We start from the raw sequence: 17206 nt of genomic DNA on the forward strand, positions 1-17206 counted from the left end.
GCCCGGGTCTGCTGCAGATGGAGGTCTGGCAGGCTGTGCAGGGCCGGGCAAGTGATCTGCCCTGTGCAGGCCTCAGCTTTCTCACCTGTCAGATGAAGGCAGCAGTGGCCTCAACATTAGAGGAGTCTTGGTTTATCGGTGGCATTGAAAGTCTTGTTCTTTGGCCAGCTTTGGAGCAAAAAATGTGGTCAGAGAACTATCCAGGGAAAAAGACCTACCACTGCAAGCTTACAAGGAAGGTTGCCTGGGTCTTTCTTTCTTTCACTGGTAAACTCCAGAACCCACTCGAATGTCATCATTAGCTTTCAGGCAGGTAGACCTGGGGCCAAGTTCCAGGTCTACCGCTTACTACCTGTGTAACTTTGGGCAAAGCATTTCTCCTCACCTCAGTTTCATCATCTGTGAAGTGGGAATAATGAAGACAGCCATTTCACAGGGTTACTGTGAGGATGAGAGGAAATGAAATAAAATCAACCATGCGAAATGCTCAGACCAGTACCTGGAAGACAGTAAGCCCTCAGTAAATGCTGCTGGTTTTTATAATCCTGCTTTTCCCTCTGAAATAAAGTAACGTACCTTTATATACCAATCGATCCATCCCTGGACTGCCATTTTAGGGGCTGCCCTGGGTTTATTATAAGAATACACCCTGTATTATTTATTTAGTTCCCTTCTGTTGGACATTTGGGATATTCCCAACTTTCAGGTGTTTAATAATGCCAGAGAACTTTAGACGACCAAGTGGTCTTTCATTTCTAGATATTCACTGTGCAACTTTTCTAAAGTTAGGCAGCAAGCAGATAGGCGATGTTTGGAAGATGACCTAGGAGCTGGCCTGGCAAAGTGGAAAAACCTCTGGAGGCAGATGAGCCCAAGTGTGAATCCCAGTTCCTGCCATTTCCTGGGGGAAATCCTTTAGCCTTAGTTCTGAGTCTCAGTTTTCTCCTTTGTCAAGCAGAGATCACAGGAACAATACCCCCCCCCCCCCCATTTTCCCCACCACCACCGTCTTAGTTGGATATCTGGTGCATGGGAAATGCCCAGCCAATGTCAGCTCTCACCACGGTGTGAGGGGAAAGCCAGCCAGCACCTCCCAAAGACTTCGAGTCATACCGTCCAGGTCTCTCTCTAGACCCCAATTCATATTCCTTCCCCCGTTGTCCATTTAATTGAAAATATATTCAAATGAGGCTGGCGATCTTGATTTTAAATTCAGTCTGGAACCCACAGGTTCAAATGCAAAGGGGCCCTCTCTGCAAATAATCACTGGTATGTGATATTTTTAAGAAGCCAAACCCATTGTTTCTGATTGAAGGAAAGTTGGTGCTATTTTGAAGAGCAGCACGATTAAGCGGTGGCGTTATCTCTTTAACCATTGGGAATTATACGCTGTTTGAAAGATTTGTGAGCTCTAGGACATTTGCCAGATGTGCTTGATTCGACATTTCAGACAACAAAGAGGATAATGTTGGCGGGAATCTTGACGGCATTTCTGATGATCAGGATATTCTTTGAGGATGGTACTGAGACCTTTCGGGGAAGAATTTCAGCTTTTACATAAACTAATTTGGGATGCTCACTCTCTGTCTTCCACAAAGCAAATTTAGTTCATTGTTAGTTGTATATGTTAAAATGGTTACGAGGGTTTTTTCCTTTGAATATTAATAATGTGCCTTTCATCTGAGACACTCGCATGGGGTGTCATTAATTGCAGGGAGGGAGTAAGGATTAGTGGTGCAGTTATCTTGCAAATTATCCCTACCAGTAACGTTGAGGCAAGCAACCGCTACAACGCTACAACACAACGAAGAGACACACGAGAAACTGCTAACACGAGTCTGGCTTATCCTTCCTGAGCAGAATGAGAGGGCTGGGCAGGAGGGTAAGGGTTAACTTCCCCGCTTCCCACCATATTAAAGATAATTATCCCAAATATCTTCCAAAGCTCCCTTATTGGCCCACAGTATGTAAAGGACCCTTTATCAAAAAAGGTAGCGTCTCATTATGGGGACTGTAGTGTTTTTTTGTCTTAAGACTCTAAAATGGGCCTTTTCATCCATTTAGGAACATCACTGAGCTCCCTGGGGGTCAGAACCCGTGCTTCGTGGAGGGACAACCATGCATGAGGCCTAGCTCTGTGGAGGAAGGGATATGGAGGAGTAAGGAATAAACCAGGATGTGAAGCTGAAAAGAACAGAATTTGGGCAAGAGTTGGGATTATCTCTGACTCTGTCACCGGCGAATGACTAGGGCAAAGTATTGAGACCAGGTGTCCTCTTTGCAAACTGAGGGAGGCACTTGGGTTGGCAGAGAAGAGCAGAGGAGATAAGCAGGCACAGTGCTGAGCAGGGGCCTGGCAAGGATCCTCCGCAATTCATGCCTTTCTCTGCTTCCCTTCTCTGAGCTGTGGATGCTCCGGGAGTGCCCTGTGCCATTCTCTCATGGCCTCCTGGTACATGCCCAGCACAGAGCGGTGGGAGGACTGTGACGAGGGAAAGACATCCTGGGCTGGAGGAATGTGTGAGGTGGGAACAGAGGTGTGTTTACCAGCAGAAGCTGCTAGTCTGCTTGAGCTGGAACGTGGGGTGGAAGAGACAGGACGGTGGAAGATGAACCACAGGGTGGTCTAAACGCCATAATCAAGAGCCTGCAGCGCCCAACATTTCAGTAGCATTTCGTTTCCCCAGGAGAACCCCCAAGGGGGCTGACAGCATGGCATACCCAGTCTCATTCCTCCCTTCCCACAGCCTCCCTGTCTCTCGAGCACCCATAAAAATCTCAGTGGATCCCAGGGCCTCCCTCTCTTCAATTGTCTCCAGCCCGAGTGAGGAATCATCCAATAACAGTCACTGAAGCCTGGACACGGACGGGCCTTGTGCCAGGTGTTGTACATACTTAATCTCATTTTTCCTAACCGCAACCCCTCCAGATTCAGTTAACTACTAGAACACCCATTTTAAAGATGAGGAAACAGAGACTCCAAAAGGAGACAAGAAGCAAAACTAGCCATGGTCACACAGCTGGCCAGTGGTAGATCCAGGACCAGGGGCCAGCCAGAGGTGTGGATTCTAGATCATGGGCTTGTAACCGCCACACAGCCTGTCCCTCTGACCTCTCCCAGCCTCCGAAGGGAGGCAGGTCCTAATGCCATCTCTATTTTGCTTTGTCTCAGCTGTATTATTGGAATTTTGCCTGCATTGACTTGCTGCCTTGTGTGGTTTTACGGTCCCAGCAGAGGCAGCTGCAGAGTGCAGGAGAATGGCCATGGGCCTTGCAAAAAGATGGGAGTGGGTTTGAGTCCAGCCTCCCCTTCACTGGGCTGTTAGACATCATGCATTATCTAGTTCCCTAATCTCAGGCCTCCCTGTTCCCAGTTTACTGGATGTGTGGGGCTGTCCCAGAAGATAGAGTGCTCATGAGTGTGAGAACTTTCAGGTGGCACGAGAAATGACTGCCACCAACAGGGAGAGGTGGGGACCTGGAATTCATGTGCCCTGCGGAGGCGCCCATACGCAAGCAGTTTCAAGCACAGGGCCAGCCAAACAAATACTACACAGATCAGATTTGGCCAGAGGTTTGTGGGCCTGAGAGTCTTGATGTTGAAGTTTTTTAAAGCTTTTCAAAGCTTAAGTGGCTTTGAAAACTTGGGGGTGTGGAGAAACATAATAGATTGTTTTGATTATTCGACATAAGAAGTTGTCTCTTATGTGCCAGGGACTACATTTTGTATAATTTGTTGAAGAACATGAGGGGCTTGTAGGTCCTCTGCCTGCCTGCCTGCTTTTCTTCCAGAAACATTGAATTAGCTGCATGTGGGAGGTGCAGGGGACCCAGGGGTGAATCAGGCATAATTACATGGTCCCTGCCCTCAAGAAGCTGTTTGTCTAAGGAGGGAAGCTAGGCAAATAAAGATCATCTACAGCTATGGGCTGAATGCTTTCGAGAGGCTTACTGAGGAGGGATATCTAACTCAACAGTGCAGGAGAGGGAGGCGATGGGAAAAGGTGGGTTAGGGAAGGCTGTCTGAGCATTGATCTGTCAATGGTGGGTCCCAATCCTTTTGAGGGTTGTGAAATCCATTTAGTGTCTAGCAACCCGCGTTTTTAAAAAATAGAGAATATCCTAGTATATTTTACATACAAAGAATATGCACCAATGTGTGTGTGTTTGTGTGTGTGGTGGGTTGCTTACTTTGGGCCAGGGTCCAAAAGTTTGAGACTTGTGGTCTGAGAGAATTCTTGCCTGCCCAGATCCCCAAGGCCTGGCACCCTGTCTGCACTCAAAGGCTTTTTGATGCTTGGAAGGATGAATTTAGGTTCTCACCACCATCCAGCAAGCAGGTACCAGACCAGCCTCCCCAGGTAAAAAAGGCATTCTCAAAGCCCAAGTCTAACAAACCTGGGTTTGTCCAGCATGCTTGCCACTCAGCAGTTTGTGGTTCAGGGGGCTAAGGTTTTCAAGTCAGGCCTAAAGGAAGCTTCTCTGCCTGGGGAGAGTGAAGCCAGTGTGAGGTGGGGGAGGAGAGGCCCGAAGGTGAACCGTGAACCAAAGGCAACCCTCCTGCTGGTGCCCCAGCCCATGATCTCCTATAAAAAGAGTATCCCCGAGTGGCATGCACTTCATAATAGCAGTGGCTCAGTCCACTCTGTTTATCCCAGGACTGCCTGGGGCACCACTGTGGGCCTGCAAAGCCAGCAGCCCTGTACCTTCAGAATGCCAACATGAAGCACTGTTTGTGGAGGCAGACCAGGGCCTTGGAGAAAATAGGAGATGGACAGAAGTCCAACTCAGTCCCCAGCAGGATGAGGTGAGTCAAAGGTAATGACTAGGTGGCCATAAACAGAGACTCCTTTTAGTGGTTTTCAGGACACTCCACAAACTCATCTGTCCTATAATATCAGGACTAAAATACCCCGTGGCTCCCTTTACTCCTCCATTGTAGACTCTTAATGTCAGAAGGACCCTAGAAATTATCCAGCCCGACTCCCTCATTTTACAGATGAAGAGAGCAAGGGGCCCAGAGAGGTAAGGCGCCTGGCCCATGGTCAGCCAGCAGGCAGCTCCAGAGTGGGGCCGGGTTGGAACATGGGTCTCTGGCACACAGCACTGAGGCCTGGGGCTTTCGGATGCCCCTCTCTTGCCATCTCGCCAGCCTTCCTGTCTAGCCTCATCCTAGTCTGGCCCCTTCTTTCTGTGCAACCAGAGAAATCTCTAAATGATGAATCCATTGCTACTCTGCCTGCCTGAAACATTTCCTTGTTCCCCCGCTGCCCTCAGGTGGAAGCTACTCCCCACCCAGGGGCCTCCTCTCTTGCTCTTCTGCACCTGACATACTGTTGTCTCATACTCCCAAACAACACGTAGCCCCTAAATGTGCACTGTTCTCCCCCATCTTATCCTTGGCACATGCTGTTCCCTCAGCCTTTTACTTTTCCCAACCCTGCTGTACTTGTCTCCTCTTCTTGAGGCTTCCCATTAGATCCCGCTCTTTCCAGGGAACCTCCCTGGCCTGCTGACCCTGCCTCCAGGTTAGGTATCTTGACTATGCTCCCTCATGGCAACTCTAATCCACTATCAGTTTCTCCTGCTCCCTGAGAGAAGATTCTATGATGCTGTCTCACCCAAAGTCAGATCCACAGCAGCCAGTTAATAAATGTTTGTTGACCAAATAGTCAGTGTCCATCCTTCTCCCAACCTCCTAAGAACGGCCTTCCCTTCTTACGATGCATTTTTCAAAAGGCTGTTTTTATTAGAGCAATTTTCAGGTTCACAACAAAATTGAGAGGACGAGGGGCACCTGAGTGGCTCAGTGATTGAGCATCTGCCTTTGGCTCAGGTCATGATCCCAGGGTCCTGGGATCAAGTCTTGCCTCAGGCTCCCTGCATGGAGCCTGCTTCTCCCTCTGCCTATGTCTCTGTCTCTGTGTCTCTCATGAATAAATAAAACCCTAATAAAAAATTTGAGAGGACGGTACACAGATTTTTCTGCATTGCCCCCTATGCCCATGCCTGCATGGCCTCCCCATTATCAGCCCTCTCCACTGGAGTGCTGCATTTGCTGAAACTACACCGACACCTCATAGTCATCCAGAGTTTCCAGGCAGGCTCATTCTGGGGCAGTACATTTGATGGGTCTCCACGTCAAATACTCCACATCAAATACTCAATCTCACGATTGACAGTATCTCCACTGCTCTCAAACTCCCCAGTACTCTATCTGTTCATCCCAATAAAAGTTTCAATTTTATTACCAAGCATGGCTTTTGCCCCCAGGATTCTGGGAGCCACAATTTCTGATTCCTCAGTCGTGACTTTTTTTTTCATGCCTCTGTGTCTTTGCATGTGCTGTTCCCTCTACCTGGATGCCCTTCCCCGACATGCCTGCTAACGAAATCCCTGCTCATTCTTTAAGACCCATCACTTCTGATACCTTTTTCCTGACTGGCACCCTGCATCCCAGCCAGATAATGAGGGTGTCCCCCACCTCCCAGCTCAATCGCCCTACGGCCCTTCATCCCCCAGGCAACCCCCAGTAGGGGAGAGGGGAAGGAACTCGCCCCTTAGAGAAAAGGGGAGAGCATCTTTGTAGTCACATGAAGGATACTTGCAGCCTATTACACAGAAAGGCACACACGTGATATCTTTATAGGACAGGGGAGTGTGTGTGGATGCTGACCCACAACAAGACAGTGGGGGCTTTGTGCCAGGGGCCCAGCTACTCTTGGCTCCAAACCTACCTTGCTATTCTCACATTGCAGTCGGGACTGGGACCCCACAGTTAGATGCTGCAAGGCACACACGCGGAGACAGAAGGGACCCACTCCTTTCTGTGTGGCTTGTTGCTCATGTGAGTGTTATGTCAGCAAGGCTGACTCACTTCCAATTCCTGTTCCCCCCTACACACCCGGCTTCTACAGGCTCCCTCTCCAGAGAACCCGCTGGGCAGTGGGCCCTGCTCAGAGGTCTGGGCTGCCCCTTCTCGGGGGGGGGGGTCCCTCTCTTGACCCTGTAGGCTTTCGTATCCCAGTCTCTGGTTTCCCCTCCAGGAGAGGGTGGCTAGCTGCTCCCGGCTGTTACTCTCTCTGTGTCCTCGATGTCCTCCCCTTGCTTCTTCCGTTCTCCAGTATCCCCTGATGCTACATTCTCTCTGTTTTCCTGACTGGACTCTGCCTGATACAGAGACAGATAGAACTCCTGCTCACGTGGATCTTCCAGTCTGGGGGGAGAGACAGACAGCGATTCTTGACACAAAGGAGGACTTAATTATAGCTGGGAAGGAAAGTACCAAGTGTATGGCCCTGGGAAGCCCTTCAGTAGCTGGAATGGTTTAGCATTATTTATAACTGTGCATCTCTTCAGTTTCCTTGATCCAGAAACTTCATAGGGAGCCTATTGACACCCAGAAGAATTAGTGCTCTACACAGTCCAGTTTATTAATGGAAAAGCGGAAGGCATTCAAGAAAACTGCCAGGGGACTTGGCGTGTGAGCATCTGCCGTGTTCCTCCAGGAGCACCAGTGGGGCAGGGCTATCTGAGCTCCCAGCCCCAGCATTGAGCCACAAGAGCAGCTGACAACTCCATTTACTCTCATGCCAGTGCCACGAGGCAACCCTCTTTTTTTGTGTGTGCTACATTTTATTTATTACTATTATTATTATTTTTATTGGAGTTCAATTTGCCAACATATAGCATAACACCCAGTGCTCATCCCACGAGGCAACCTTCTGATCACCACCAACTCACCAAGGAAATGTCCCTGTAGGGAGAGGAGGCTCTCGTCAGCCAGTCTGGGCCTCCTGGCCTTTCTGGCAGTTTTTTTTTCTCTCATTTTAGAGCAGAGTTTCTTGACCAGGGTCTTTAGAAGAACCCCCTTAAGACTATGTAAAATGTGCATGCACATGTGTGCATGTGTGTGTGTGTGCGCGCGCGCACATGTGGGCAGTTTTCTAGGAAGAGGGTCTGCAGTTCCCTTATTCTTTGTGGGACTGTGACTCTAAGAAAGAAAAAGTTTAGGAATCACCATGCTACAGGAAAATGTTCTCATTCTTATTTGTACATTGGCCTCCTGTGCATTTGGTTACTATAAGTTTCAGTCTGATCAGCTTACATTCACTTACCAACAGAAGTTCTGGATCCTCCAAGGTACGCCCCTGGCTGTACCACATGATATCACTCACTTTCTTGACCTTTACCTGTGCTGTTTCCTCGTTGGAAAACCTCTTCCCATGCCCTGTGGTCAACTCCCAGTTTTTCTTTGGGTCTTACTTTAGCTGCCATTTCCTTCTTGAAAGCCTCTGAATTTCCAATTCTGGATGACGTACCCATTCTTTGTGCTCCCACAGCATCACTCTCACCTCCCTGGGACTCCCCATCTTTACTTCTTCCCCTACCTTCATGTAGGGCCATGTTTTTCCCCTTTCATTGTGCTTTTCCCACAATGAAATCAACCCTTTCTAGTACTTGTCTGCTACCTGTAAAAACATCAACTCCATGTGGAAGGTGGTTTGTGTCTAGCTTTGTCCAGCTTTGCTGCCCACATTGAACAGTGTCTAGCATATAGCCAGTGTTCATTAAATACTGGCCAAAGGATAGCATGCAGAAATCTGTACTTTCATCTGTTTAGTGCTGTACTCACAGTTAACCACTAATGTCCTTTGTTTCACTCCACGATTGTGTATAGACTCATCAGCCATGAGAACCCCTGACTGTGAAACCTTCAGATCATAATTTCTGTCTTTGGTCGGCAGAAGTTTCTTTCTTACCAAATGCATACGTGTGTGCACACATATGCACACACCTAAGTGTGGACAAGAGAAGAGTAAACGTGTGTCATGGGGTGTCAGAATGGACATACCTGTGTTTCTCAGAAAGCGATTCCTATAGTCCTTGACAACCCTCGTGGTCGGGTTATAGAAGCCATCTCCACAGTCATAACAGCCCTGAGGGATCTTTCTAGGTGGGTCCATGTTGGTGAGTTGAGAGATCCCTTGAAAGGATACAGTGGATAATTAACTCATTACCAAGGCCAAATCTAATCCCAGGCTCCCGAAAGTCCTCTTTTGTCTGGTCACCCATGGGAATATCTGGTTACCACTGTTGGACTATGGAGCAAAACCAACAGGAGAGGTGCCTCGGAGCAGCTTCCTGAATGGGGCTCTGTGAGCAGGGTCTTGGGGACTTCTAGTCCCCCACCTTCTTCCCTCAAACCCGTCCTCCATTTCTAGTGACACCATGACAAGGACATAGATTGTGGAGGCAGAGAGACCCCAAGGAGGCATCGCAGTCTGCCATGTGGATAGATGTGTCTGGAGGAGGGAAGGCAGGCAAGGGGCGGGCAAAGGCCAGAGGCATGAGCCCTCAGGCCTCACTCAGGAAGCCCGGCAGGGGCGGGACCAGGTGTGTATCAGGAGAAGAGCAGGAAGAAATGGGTCAGGTGGGCAGGGATCAACTTTGACTCAGCAAAATTACCACCATGGCTGCCATTGAGAGTGCTTATCCTGTGCCCAGAAATTCATTACATGCTTAACTTAATTCTCACAGCAGTACTGTGGCCCCATTTACAAATGAGAAAACTGAGGCTCAGAGAGGTCAAGTAACTTGCCCCAGATTCTCCAGCTAGGAAGCAGCGAGGCACCCAGCCATAAAAGCTCTATGTCAGGCTGCTGACCCTGGAACCATCTGCCCCATAGGTCACACTGTAGGTCATGCTGCCCTGTGTATTGTATATCTTGGAATGCGGAGACCTGAGTAATGGGTACAAGGCTGGAATAAATAACTTCTCGGGTTCTCTCTAACTTGTGTTTCCTGTAAATCCCTGTCCTCTGGACGGAGGGCTAGATGCCCACAGAGCATAGCATCCTGCTCATGGTGTAGGGTTCAGCCCTGCACACAGGGTTCAGATGCTGGTTAACAATAACCCTGTGTACACGAGTGCCCAACAGTTCCTGAGCTCTTCCTCTATGCCAAGCACTTTCCAGCCATCCTCTCCCCGAAGCCTCATGCTCGTGCCATCTGACAGATACTCAGAGAGGAGGGGGAAAGGGCAGCCTTAAGCTTCTCCCTGCCCCTGAGGTGGAGAAGTGGCTGTTGCAGGGCTCTGCCAGGTGCTCTGTGACTTGGGAAGGCCATGGATTACTTAAGATAAAGTTGCTGTTTTGGGAGTCACTGGAGGAGAAGGGTGGGTGTGGGGAAGGTCACTGCACTGTTCATGAGCCTTTGACAAAACCAGCTACCATATGACAGCTGAGGGCCTGAGGCCAGGGGCTCTGTCTTCACCTACAGGCTTCAGTGGGCCCACGACAAATTCCAGGCTCTGTCATAACTAACCCAGGAGGAGCCATTTACAAGATTCTTGAGTGGCATCTAGACTGGCAGCTCCGTGAAGGCAGGGGCCCCTGCCTGACGCAGAGTAGGTGCTCAGGAAATTAAATGTCATTGCCTTAGCTCCCACACCCCACCTCCCCCTGCTGTGATGTCTGTATTATCCTCCCTGGGTAACTCTTTACTGAGCGCCTGCTATGTGCCAAGCAATGTGCCAGGTGCTGAGGACACACCAGTGAGTGAGACAGAGCCCCTACCCCATAGCATGGAACATGGGGGTGCTCAGGAAACAATTTAATGAACGCATGAGTGAATATATGTAAGAGGTAGAATCCACAGGACCAGGTGGTTGCTTGTGCACTGGGAAGGAAGAAAGCAGGACGTGGCCCATCCAGGTGGATGGGGTGATAGTCTCTGAATCCCTCATGGGAGAAGGGGCTGGTAGGGAAGGGGATGAGTTCCATGCAGGCAAGGGAAGGGATGCCAAATACAGGTGTTAGGGAAGCTGGCTGCAGGAATCTGGGGCTTGGGAATTTTGAACTCCGTTTGGAAGCTGATGATATAAATGAAGGCTTAGAGGTGAACTGGCTTGTTTAGGGAGAGGACACAGAATGTTACCAAAGAAGGCTTAAGGCCAGAGAGCTCTGGAAACCCCCAAATTAATAACAGTGCCAGGGGGAGGAGCTGACAAAGGAGGCAAAGTGGGGAAAGGCTCACCTGGTCAACTATCTGATTCAAGGTGACACAGCCACAGTTTGAGCTCAGGTCTGCCTGACTCCAACCTGGGTGCTTTCTAGAGGTTTCTGCCCTCAGGGAGGCTGGCTTGCCCAGGCTCATCCAGCTATTGAAAGGGAACTTGGAACTCAAACTCAGAACTTCCAGCTCCAGCCTCTGTCAGCTATACAACATCATGTCATGACTTAGGGTTTATTCTTACAGCATGCAAAGTCATTTTCCTGTTTGTCATTTTGGATGTATTGTCTCAGCTGCGCCAACAGCTCTGCTCTTGAGGTGCAGCTGACCATGCACGAGCCCCGGAGACACAGATGAACCCCTTCGGTGGCTGCTCTCCGAATCCAGAGCCTTGGCCCATGTCACCACCCATGATGGAACATGATCTCTGATGCTACAGGGGACACACCGAGGAAGACCTGGGCTACCCCCCAACCCTGGGAGCTCCCCTACCAGGAAGCAGGTCTGGACTCCCAGGCCTCGGCTTCCTCCTATACAATATGAGACCAGAAAGGCAGGCATGGCGGAGTCATCACGAGATTCTCGTGACACAGGATCAACACAGAACCTCAGCCAGAGCCTGGAACCCAGGGCACATGCTCCTTCGGTGCTGCTTGATTTCCGTGCTATAGCTGGTATTAGGAGTAACAAACAGCTGGGATGGGCTGTGCACCCACCGCTGGAAACACTTTCCAGCATTATCTTACTTATAACAGACTTGTGAAGTGGACGATACTATTGTCCCATTTGGCAGGAGAGAAATTGAGACACCTAGTGGTGAATGCCCTGCCTGTGGTCCCCGGGTGGTATGGAGGGGCTCTCAGGGTCACTGCAATAGGCCAAGGCCCCTTTGTTTCCCTCTCGGTCTGGTTGTGAAGGAAAGGGAGGGTGCCCGGGTACCTGCAGGCTTCAAGCCGTAGCAGATCTCAGTGTAAAACCTCCTATCATAGCTGTCACAGTAATGCCAGTGCTCCGCATCATACTGTAGCCCATCTGAGAACGTGTATGTGCCCTGGAAGACAAGGAACGTACATGCAGGTTTGAGAAGGACGGATGTCATGGCAGGAGGTGGCTTATTCCTCTTCTCATGGCCACAGAAGAGAAGTGATAGCTATCCTGGTTATCAGGGTGCTGATGATTAGAAGAAGTGGCTATAGTGCTGAGCTCTGTGACTGGCACTCAAAATATGGCAACTCTGTGTGATGCTGGGCAGATGACCTAGCCCTTGGTTTCCTCATTTTGTAAAACTGCATAGTCATGGTATATATTTAACAAGGTTGATTCAGTGAGGCAGTACAGGCAAAGTGTTCAGCACAGTGCCTAGCATATAGTAAACATTCAGTCATGGTTAAAAAGGTCATAGCCACTGTCACAGCCCTTTGTCCAAATATGTACATTCTGCTTCTGCTGCCCCAGTGCTGAAGGAATCCCCAGGATGTAGAGATCGCATTGGTGTGGGCATCAGGAAATGTAGGTGGAAATTCTGATACTGTTAATTCACCGTATGACCTTGGGTAAGTCACATCCCCTTCCTGGGGCCTGGATTCTCCAAGCTGTTAAACAAGGAATATTCCTTAACCTTTTTAAAGGTGGGTACTAGTGAAACCGATGAAAGACGCAGATCTTTCCCCAGAGAGAACCATAGTCCCAAATACACAGAAACTCTTGCATATAAAGTGAGAGGTTCTACTGCGCTCCACCACCCCCATTGTATGCATGGCCCACAAATCCCAGGTGGGATTAGATGGGTTAGATGATTTGTCATGATAGTAGCAGTAGTACTGAGACCTAGCACTGAGTGCCTGCTGTATGCCAAGTACTGAGCAAAGCGCTTAAGGATATCACCTCATTTACACTCACAACCACCTAGGAGGTGGCTGGTGCTATTGTGGTGGGCTGATTAATGGTGCCCCAAAGATATCCACATCTACGTACTGGATCCTATAAAAATGTTAGCCTTATATGGCAAAAGGTACTTTGCAGATGTGATTAAGTGAAGGATCTTGAAACAGGAAGATTTTCTTGGATTATATGGGTCAGGCCAGTATAATCACAAGGGTCCCTCTAAGAGGGAAGCAAGGGGGTCAGAGTGATAGAAGACAAGATGATGACTAAAGCAGAGAAAGGCAATGTGATGATGGAAGCAGAGTGATGCATGGCCACCAGCCAAGGAATGCAGGAAGCTTCTGGAAGATGGAAATGGTAAGGAAATGGATCTCCCCTACACCTTCTAGAAGGAATGCAGCACTGCTGACTTATTTTAGACTTCTGGCTTCCATAACTATAAGGTAATAAATTTCTATTGTTGTAAGGCATAGCATTTATAGTAATTTGGTATAGCAGCAATAAGAAGTACAACTATTGTCCCCAGTTCATAGGGAAAGCCATGGGCCCAAGGTCACAGTTAGTTAGTGGCACAATAGGATTCAGACTCATCACGGCCTCTCCAGGGGCCTTCTGGGTCCAGAGGAGTGGATTTCAGAGGTCTGGGAGATGACTTGGAGGGGAGCAGAGGGAATGGAAAGAGGTGGGCACCAGATGGAGAGGTCAGGGTCCCCCACAGTAGGGGCTCTTCCTGTCCAAGGTTTTATCCTCTGCAACCACCCCTCCTCAGGCTGATCACCTTCACAACCAGTCCCTTTTCCCAAATGGCGTCATAGCGGCTCCCGCTGGGGAAGTACAGGGTTCCTTGGCCATGAAACATGCCATCCTTCATCTCCCCGACATATTTCGTTTTGGTAGGAAGGATATATTCAGCTTCACCCTCCATCCTGCAAGGACAAAGGGAAATCATTGGGTCTTGCACGGTGGCTGGAGGATCAGTGCTGGCAGGTGCAGGAGGATCAGAGCTGGCAGGTGCAGGAGAGCAAGTGGGAACCTCATCCTTAGAGTCCTCAGATGTTAGTGTCCCAGTAATATTCTGTTCAAAACAAAATTTTTGTTTTGTTTTGTTTTCCTCAAAAACTCAAAAATTAGAGGGTCTTTGTTGTTGAAGGTGGGGGGTGTGCCACAGAGTTGTGTCTGTTTGTCTTCTCCCTCACCTAGAGGTTGTCCTGGGGTTCACACATCCATAGCACACCCCTTGGTAGGCCCAGAGAAGGAAGGGATGTACTCAAAGCCACACAGTAAGCACTGTGGAGCAGAGACCAGGGTCAGGGTTCCTGGCAGTTGGTTCTGTGTCTGGCCTGTCCCCCATGACCAGCCCACCCCTTTTTACCACTTATAGAGAATTTGGACAAGGATGAAATTCAGACAGGGCACATGGGTTTAAATCTTACTTGACTGTTTTCTAGATGTATCATCTTGGAGGCCTTCCTAAAACTTTTTGTTTTCCCTCTTTCCTTCCTTTCCCCAACAAATCTTTACAGAGCATCTACTACATATTAACACCTACCGTAAGTGCTGAGTCTGGTTTGCTGGATGCAACCAGGGTGACAATAGTGATCAAGGCCTATGCAGTCCCTGCCCTTGAGGGGGCTCACAGGCTAGTGAGGGACACAATTAAGCAATTACAGAATATGTGTTAATTGCCATGCAGAAGGAAGCAGACCCAAGAGGAGCACAGGCCAGGGACACCCAGCTTGACCAGCCAACTGCTTACTTCATGTGTGAAATGGCTGAGATGAATGCCCAAGATCAAACCAGATCATGTATAACGATTGTCCTAGTAAAGGGCCTGACATGTAGCGAGTGTCAAAGGGAATACTATCCTTCATTTCTTTATCCTTGTATTCTTTCTCTAGTCTCCCCTGCTAGCTAGATGTCTTCTAACTTGAACTTCTTTTGGCTTTGGTTTGTACTTCTGTTGGACGCTCAGCACGTTCTGCCTTGTGTTATAATTGTATACCTCATATTCCCTATTTAATCAAAGCTTCTGGAAAGGAAGACCTTCGTACCTTCAGTTCTTAGAATCATGATTCTGTATGAACCGGTGCCCTGTAAACAGCTACTGTGTAAGGAATGAAGGGAACAGAAGGGGCCAGTGAAGTGACTGGAGGGATGACAGAAAATGCCACTGTTGCACACAGGCTCCAAGTAGAAGAGTGCTGAGATTGAGGCACAATTTCTGAGCCATGTATACGTGGAGTCAGGAAGCCTGAGCCAGGCCTGGCTCTGCCTCTGTGCCTGTGTGATCTTGGGCCAGCTCCTTTGCCTCTCTGAGCCTGAGTTTCTCATCCGTAAAATGGGGATAATGACAATACTATCCCCAAAGTTGAGATAATTGATTGAAATAATAGCTATAAAACAATAGCAGAATCCCCATAGAGAGTAAGAATTCACACACCATGTTGTGTTTATTTTACTGCGAGACAGAAGAGGAGGCAGAAGGCCTTTTCTCCTTTATGTGTTTATTTGAAATCACATCTACCATTTCTGTCTCCATCAAAACCCTTCTCTGAGATTCAACTGCATCCACGCCCTTTTACCTGTAAACTGGATATCGGTGTTAAGACCTTCTACAGACATCCCCAGCTCACCCCAAATGAAACTCATCCTCTCTTCCTCCAAAGCAGCCCCTCCTCAGAGTTCTCAATTTCAACAAATGGTACTAGAATCATCCAGATTCAAAGCCTAGAGTTAGGCACCAAACCTGAGACTGGAGGCAGTCTCTGAATGAGACTCTGTTCTCTGAATGAGCCTCAGTCTCTGAATGAGCCAATCAGTTGCCAAGTACTGGCAATGAAAAAATTTCCAAACTTCTACATCTTTCTCTTTCCTGCAGCCCCACTGCCTCTGGTTCAATCCAGGGTCCTGCTGCCTCTTACTAGGACAACTATGGTCTCTGACTTGATCTTGCCATCTCTATTCTGCTTCCCTCTCTCCTTCTTTCATTTCTCTTCCTCTCTCTTTCCTCCCCTCCCATTTTTCTTTTATTCACTCAAGGCAAAAAGCCTTCATTATAAATTAAAAGTAAGTTAAAAAGAACAAAGGGATAAAGACTCCAATCCATAGTGAGGATGTGATTACCATATCTCAAATTTTATTCATTCATTCATTCATTCATTCAGCCAATATTTACTGAGTGATCTACGCGCTATGAAGAGGGCTACAGAAATGAAATAAATTAGATTTCTTAATGCCCAGCCTCACCAAGGATCTATCTATCAGTGGCTCCTCCCACCCACAGAATTGCACACAGTACTCAAATCTCTCTATGCCAGAGCACAGATCCACCCTTCCAGCTCTGGCTCCCATTCTCCTTTAGACACATCCAACACTCCAGCCAAACTGAACTGCCTGCTCTTCCTCTTGTAAGTCCTCTGAACTATTGCTCATGCTGTTCCCTCTGCCTGGAAACATTCTTCATCTTGCATCTCTACTCATGTAAATCCTACCCAACCTGCAGGGCCTGTCTCAAATATTTTCTCCTCCAGAAAGGCTTCAAGGACTGCCCCAACTGGTTGTGTCCTTTGTAGGAGCTCAGGAGCAGGACTGCACAGTAGAAAGCACATGAGCTTTGGAGTCAGGCCTGGATTTTGATACCTGATCTGCTCAATGCCAACCAGATGACTTTGAGCAGGCTAAACAGTTACTCTGAGCCTCACTTTTCCCACCTGTGAAATGGGGATATCTATTTCATAGGGTTGCTGTGAGGAGGGGGAGATTCAGGCAAAGCCACTGTCTGAAATTATTTTCTCATTTCTTTGTTTATTGGAAATACACTGACTGGACTGTAGGGTCCATAACAGCGAGGATCTTGACATTTTTCATGTTTTTATCTCCATATCTAAAACTGGCAGATAGCAAACACATGCCTATATATGGAATGAATATATCCCAGCTCTGTGCTTATTAGATATGTGTCCTTGAGCAAGTCACTTTGTTTCCCTGGATCTCATTTTCCTGAGCTGTAAAATGGGAATAAACAATCCTACGTGAAAGGCTTGTCCTGAAGGTTAAAAGCAGTAAAGTTTGTGAACGCGTCTGGTGCAAAGGCCAAAAGGCAGCCGTCTTTCCCCAGTCACAGACACTCAAGACAGTGAACCGGATGAGGCCCTTACCTCCCGTCTACATATTCCCCAATGTATTGGCTTCCTGTGTACTCCATGGTGCCAGCCTGTAGCTTCGCGCCCTTGGGATCCTGCAGTCTCAGCGCGTCCCGCCTCGCTATGACAACCGAGATGGGCGGGGCCGAAGCGAGCCTCAGGCCCTC

At 48.5% G+C, this 17206-nt stretch overlaps 1 protein-coding gene across 2 annotated transcripts in view; it reads right to left on the reverse strand.

Annotated features, from left to right (window-relative positions):
• Positions 1–17203, reverse strand: part of MORN5 (MORN repeat containing 5) — a 28495-nt gene extending 11292 nt beyond the window's left edge. The window contains exons 1-4 of one of the 2 annotated variants that reach the window (XM_026009247.2): positions 17055–17203; positions 13676–13823; positions 11953–12064; positions 8855–8986 (exon numbers count right to left, since the gene is read on the reverse strand). In XM_026009247.2, the coding sequence (XP_025865032.1) occupies positions 8855–8986; positions 11953–12064; positions 13676–13823; positions 17055–17101 (439 nt within the window). In that variant the 5' untranslated portion in view covers positions 17102–17203. The remainder of the gene's footprint in view (positions 1–8854; positions 8987–11952; positions 12065–13675; positions 13824–17054) is intronic. The other variant, XM_072748714.1, reaches the window with a different exon arrangement.
• Positions 17204–17206: the final 3 nt, after the last annotated feature.

The sequence above is a fragment of the Vulpes vulpes genome, chromosome 2 (assembly GCF_048418805.1).
Source record: "Vulpes vulpes isolate BD-2025 chromosome 2, VulVul3, whole genome shotgun sequence".
Taxonomy (NCBI): Eukaryota; Metazoa; Chordata; class Mammalia; order Carnivora; family Canidae; genus Vulpes; species Vulpes vulpes.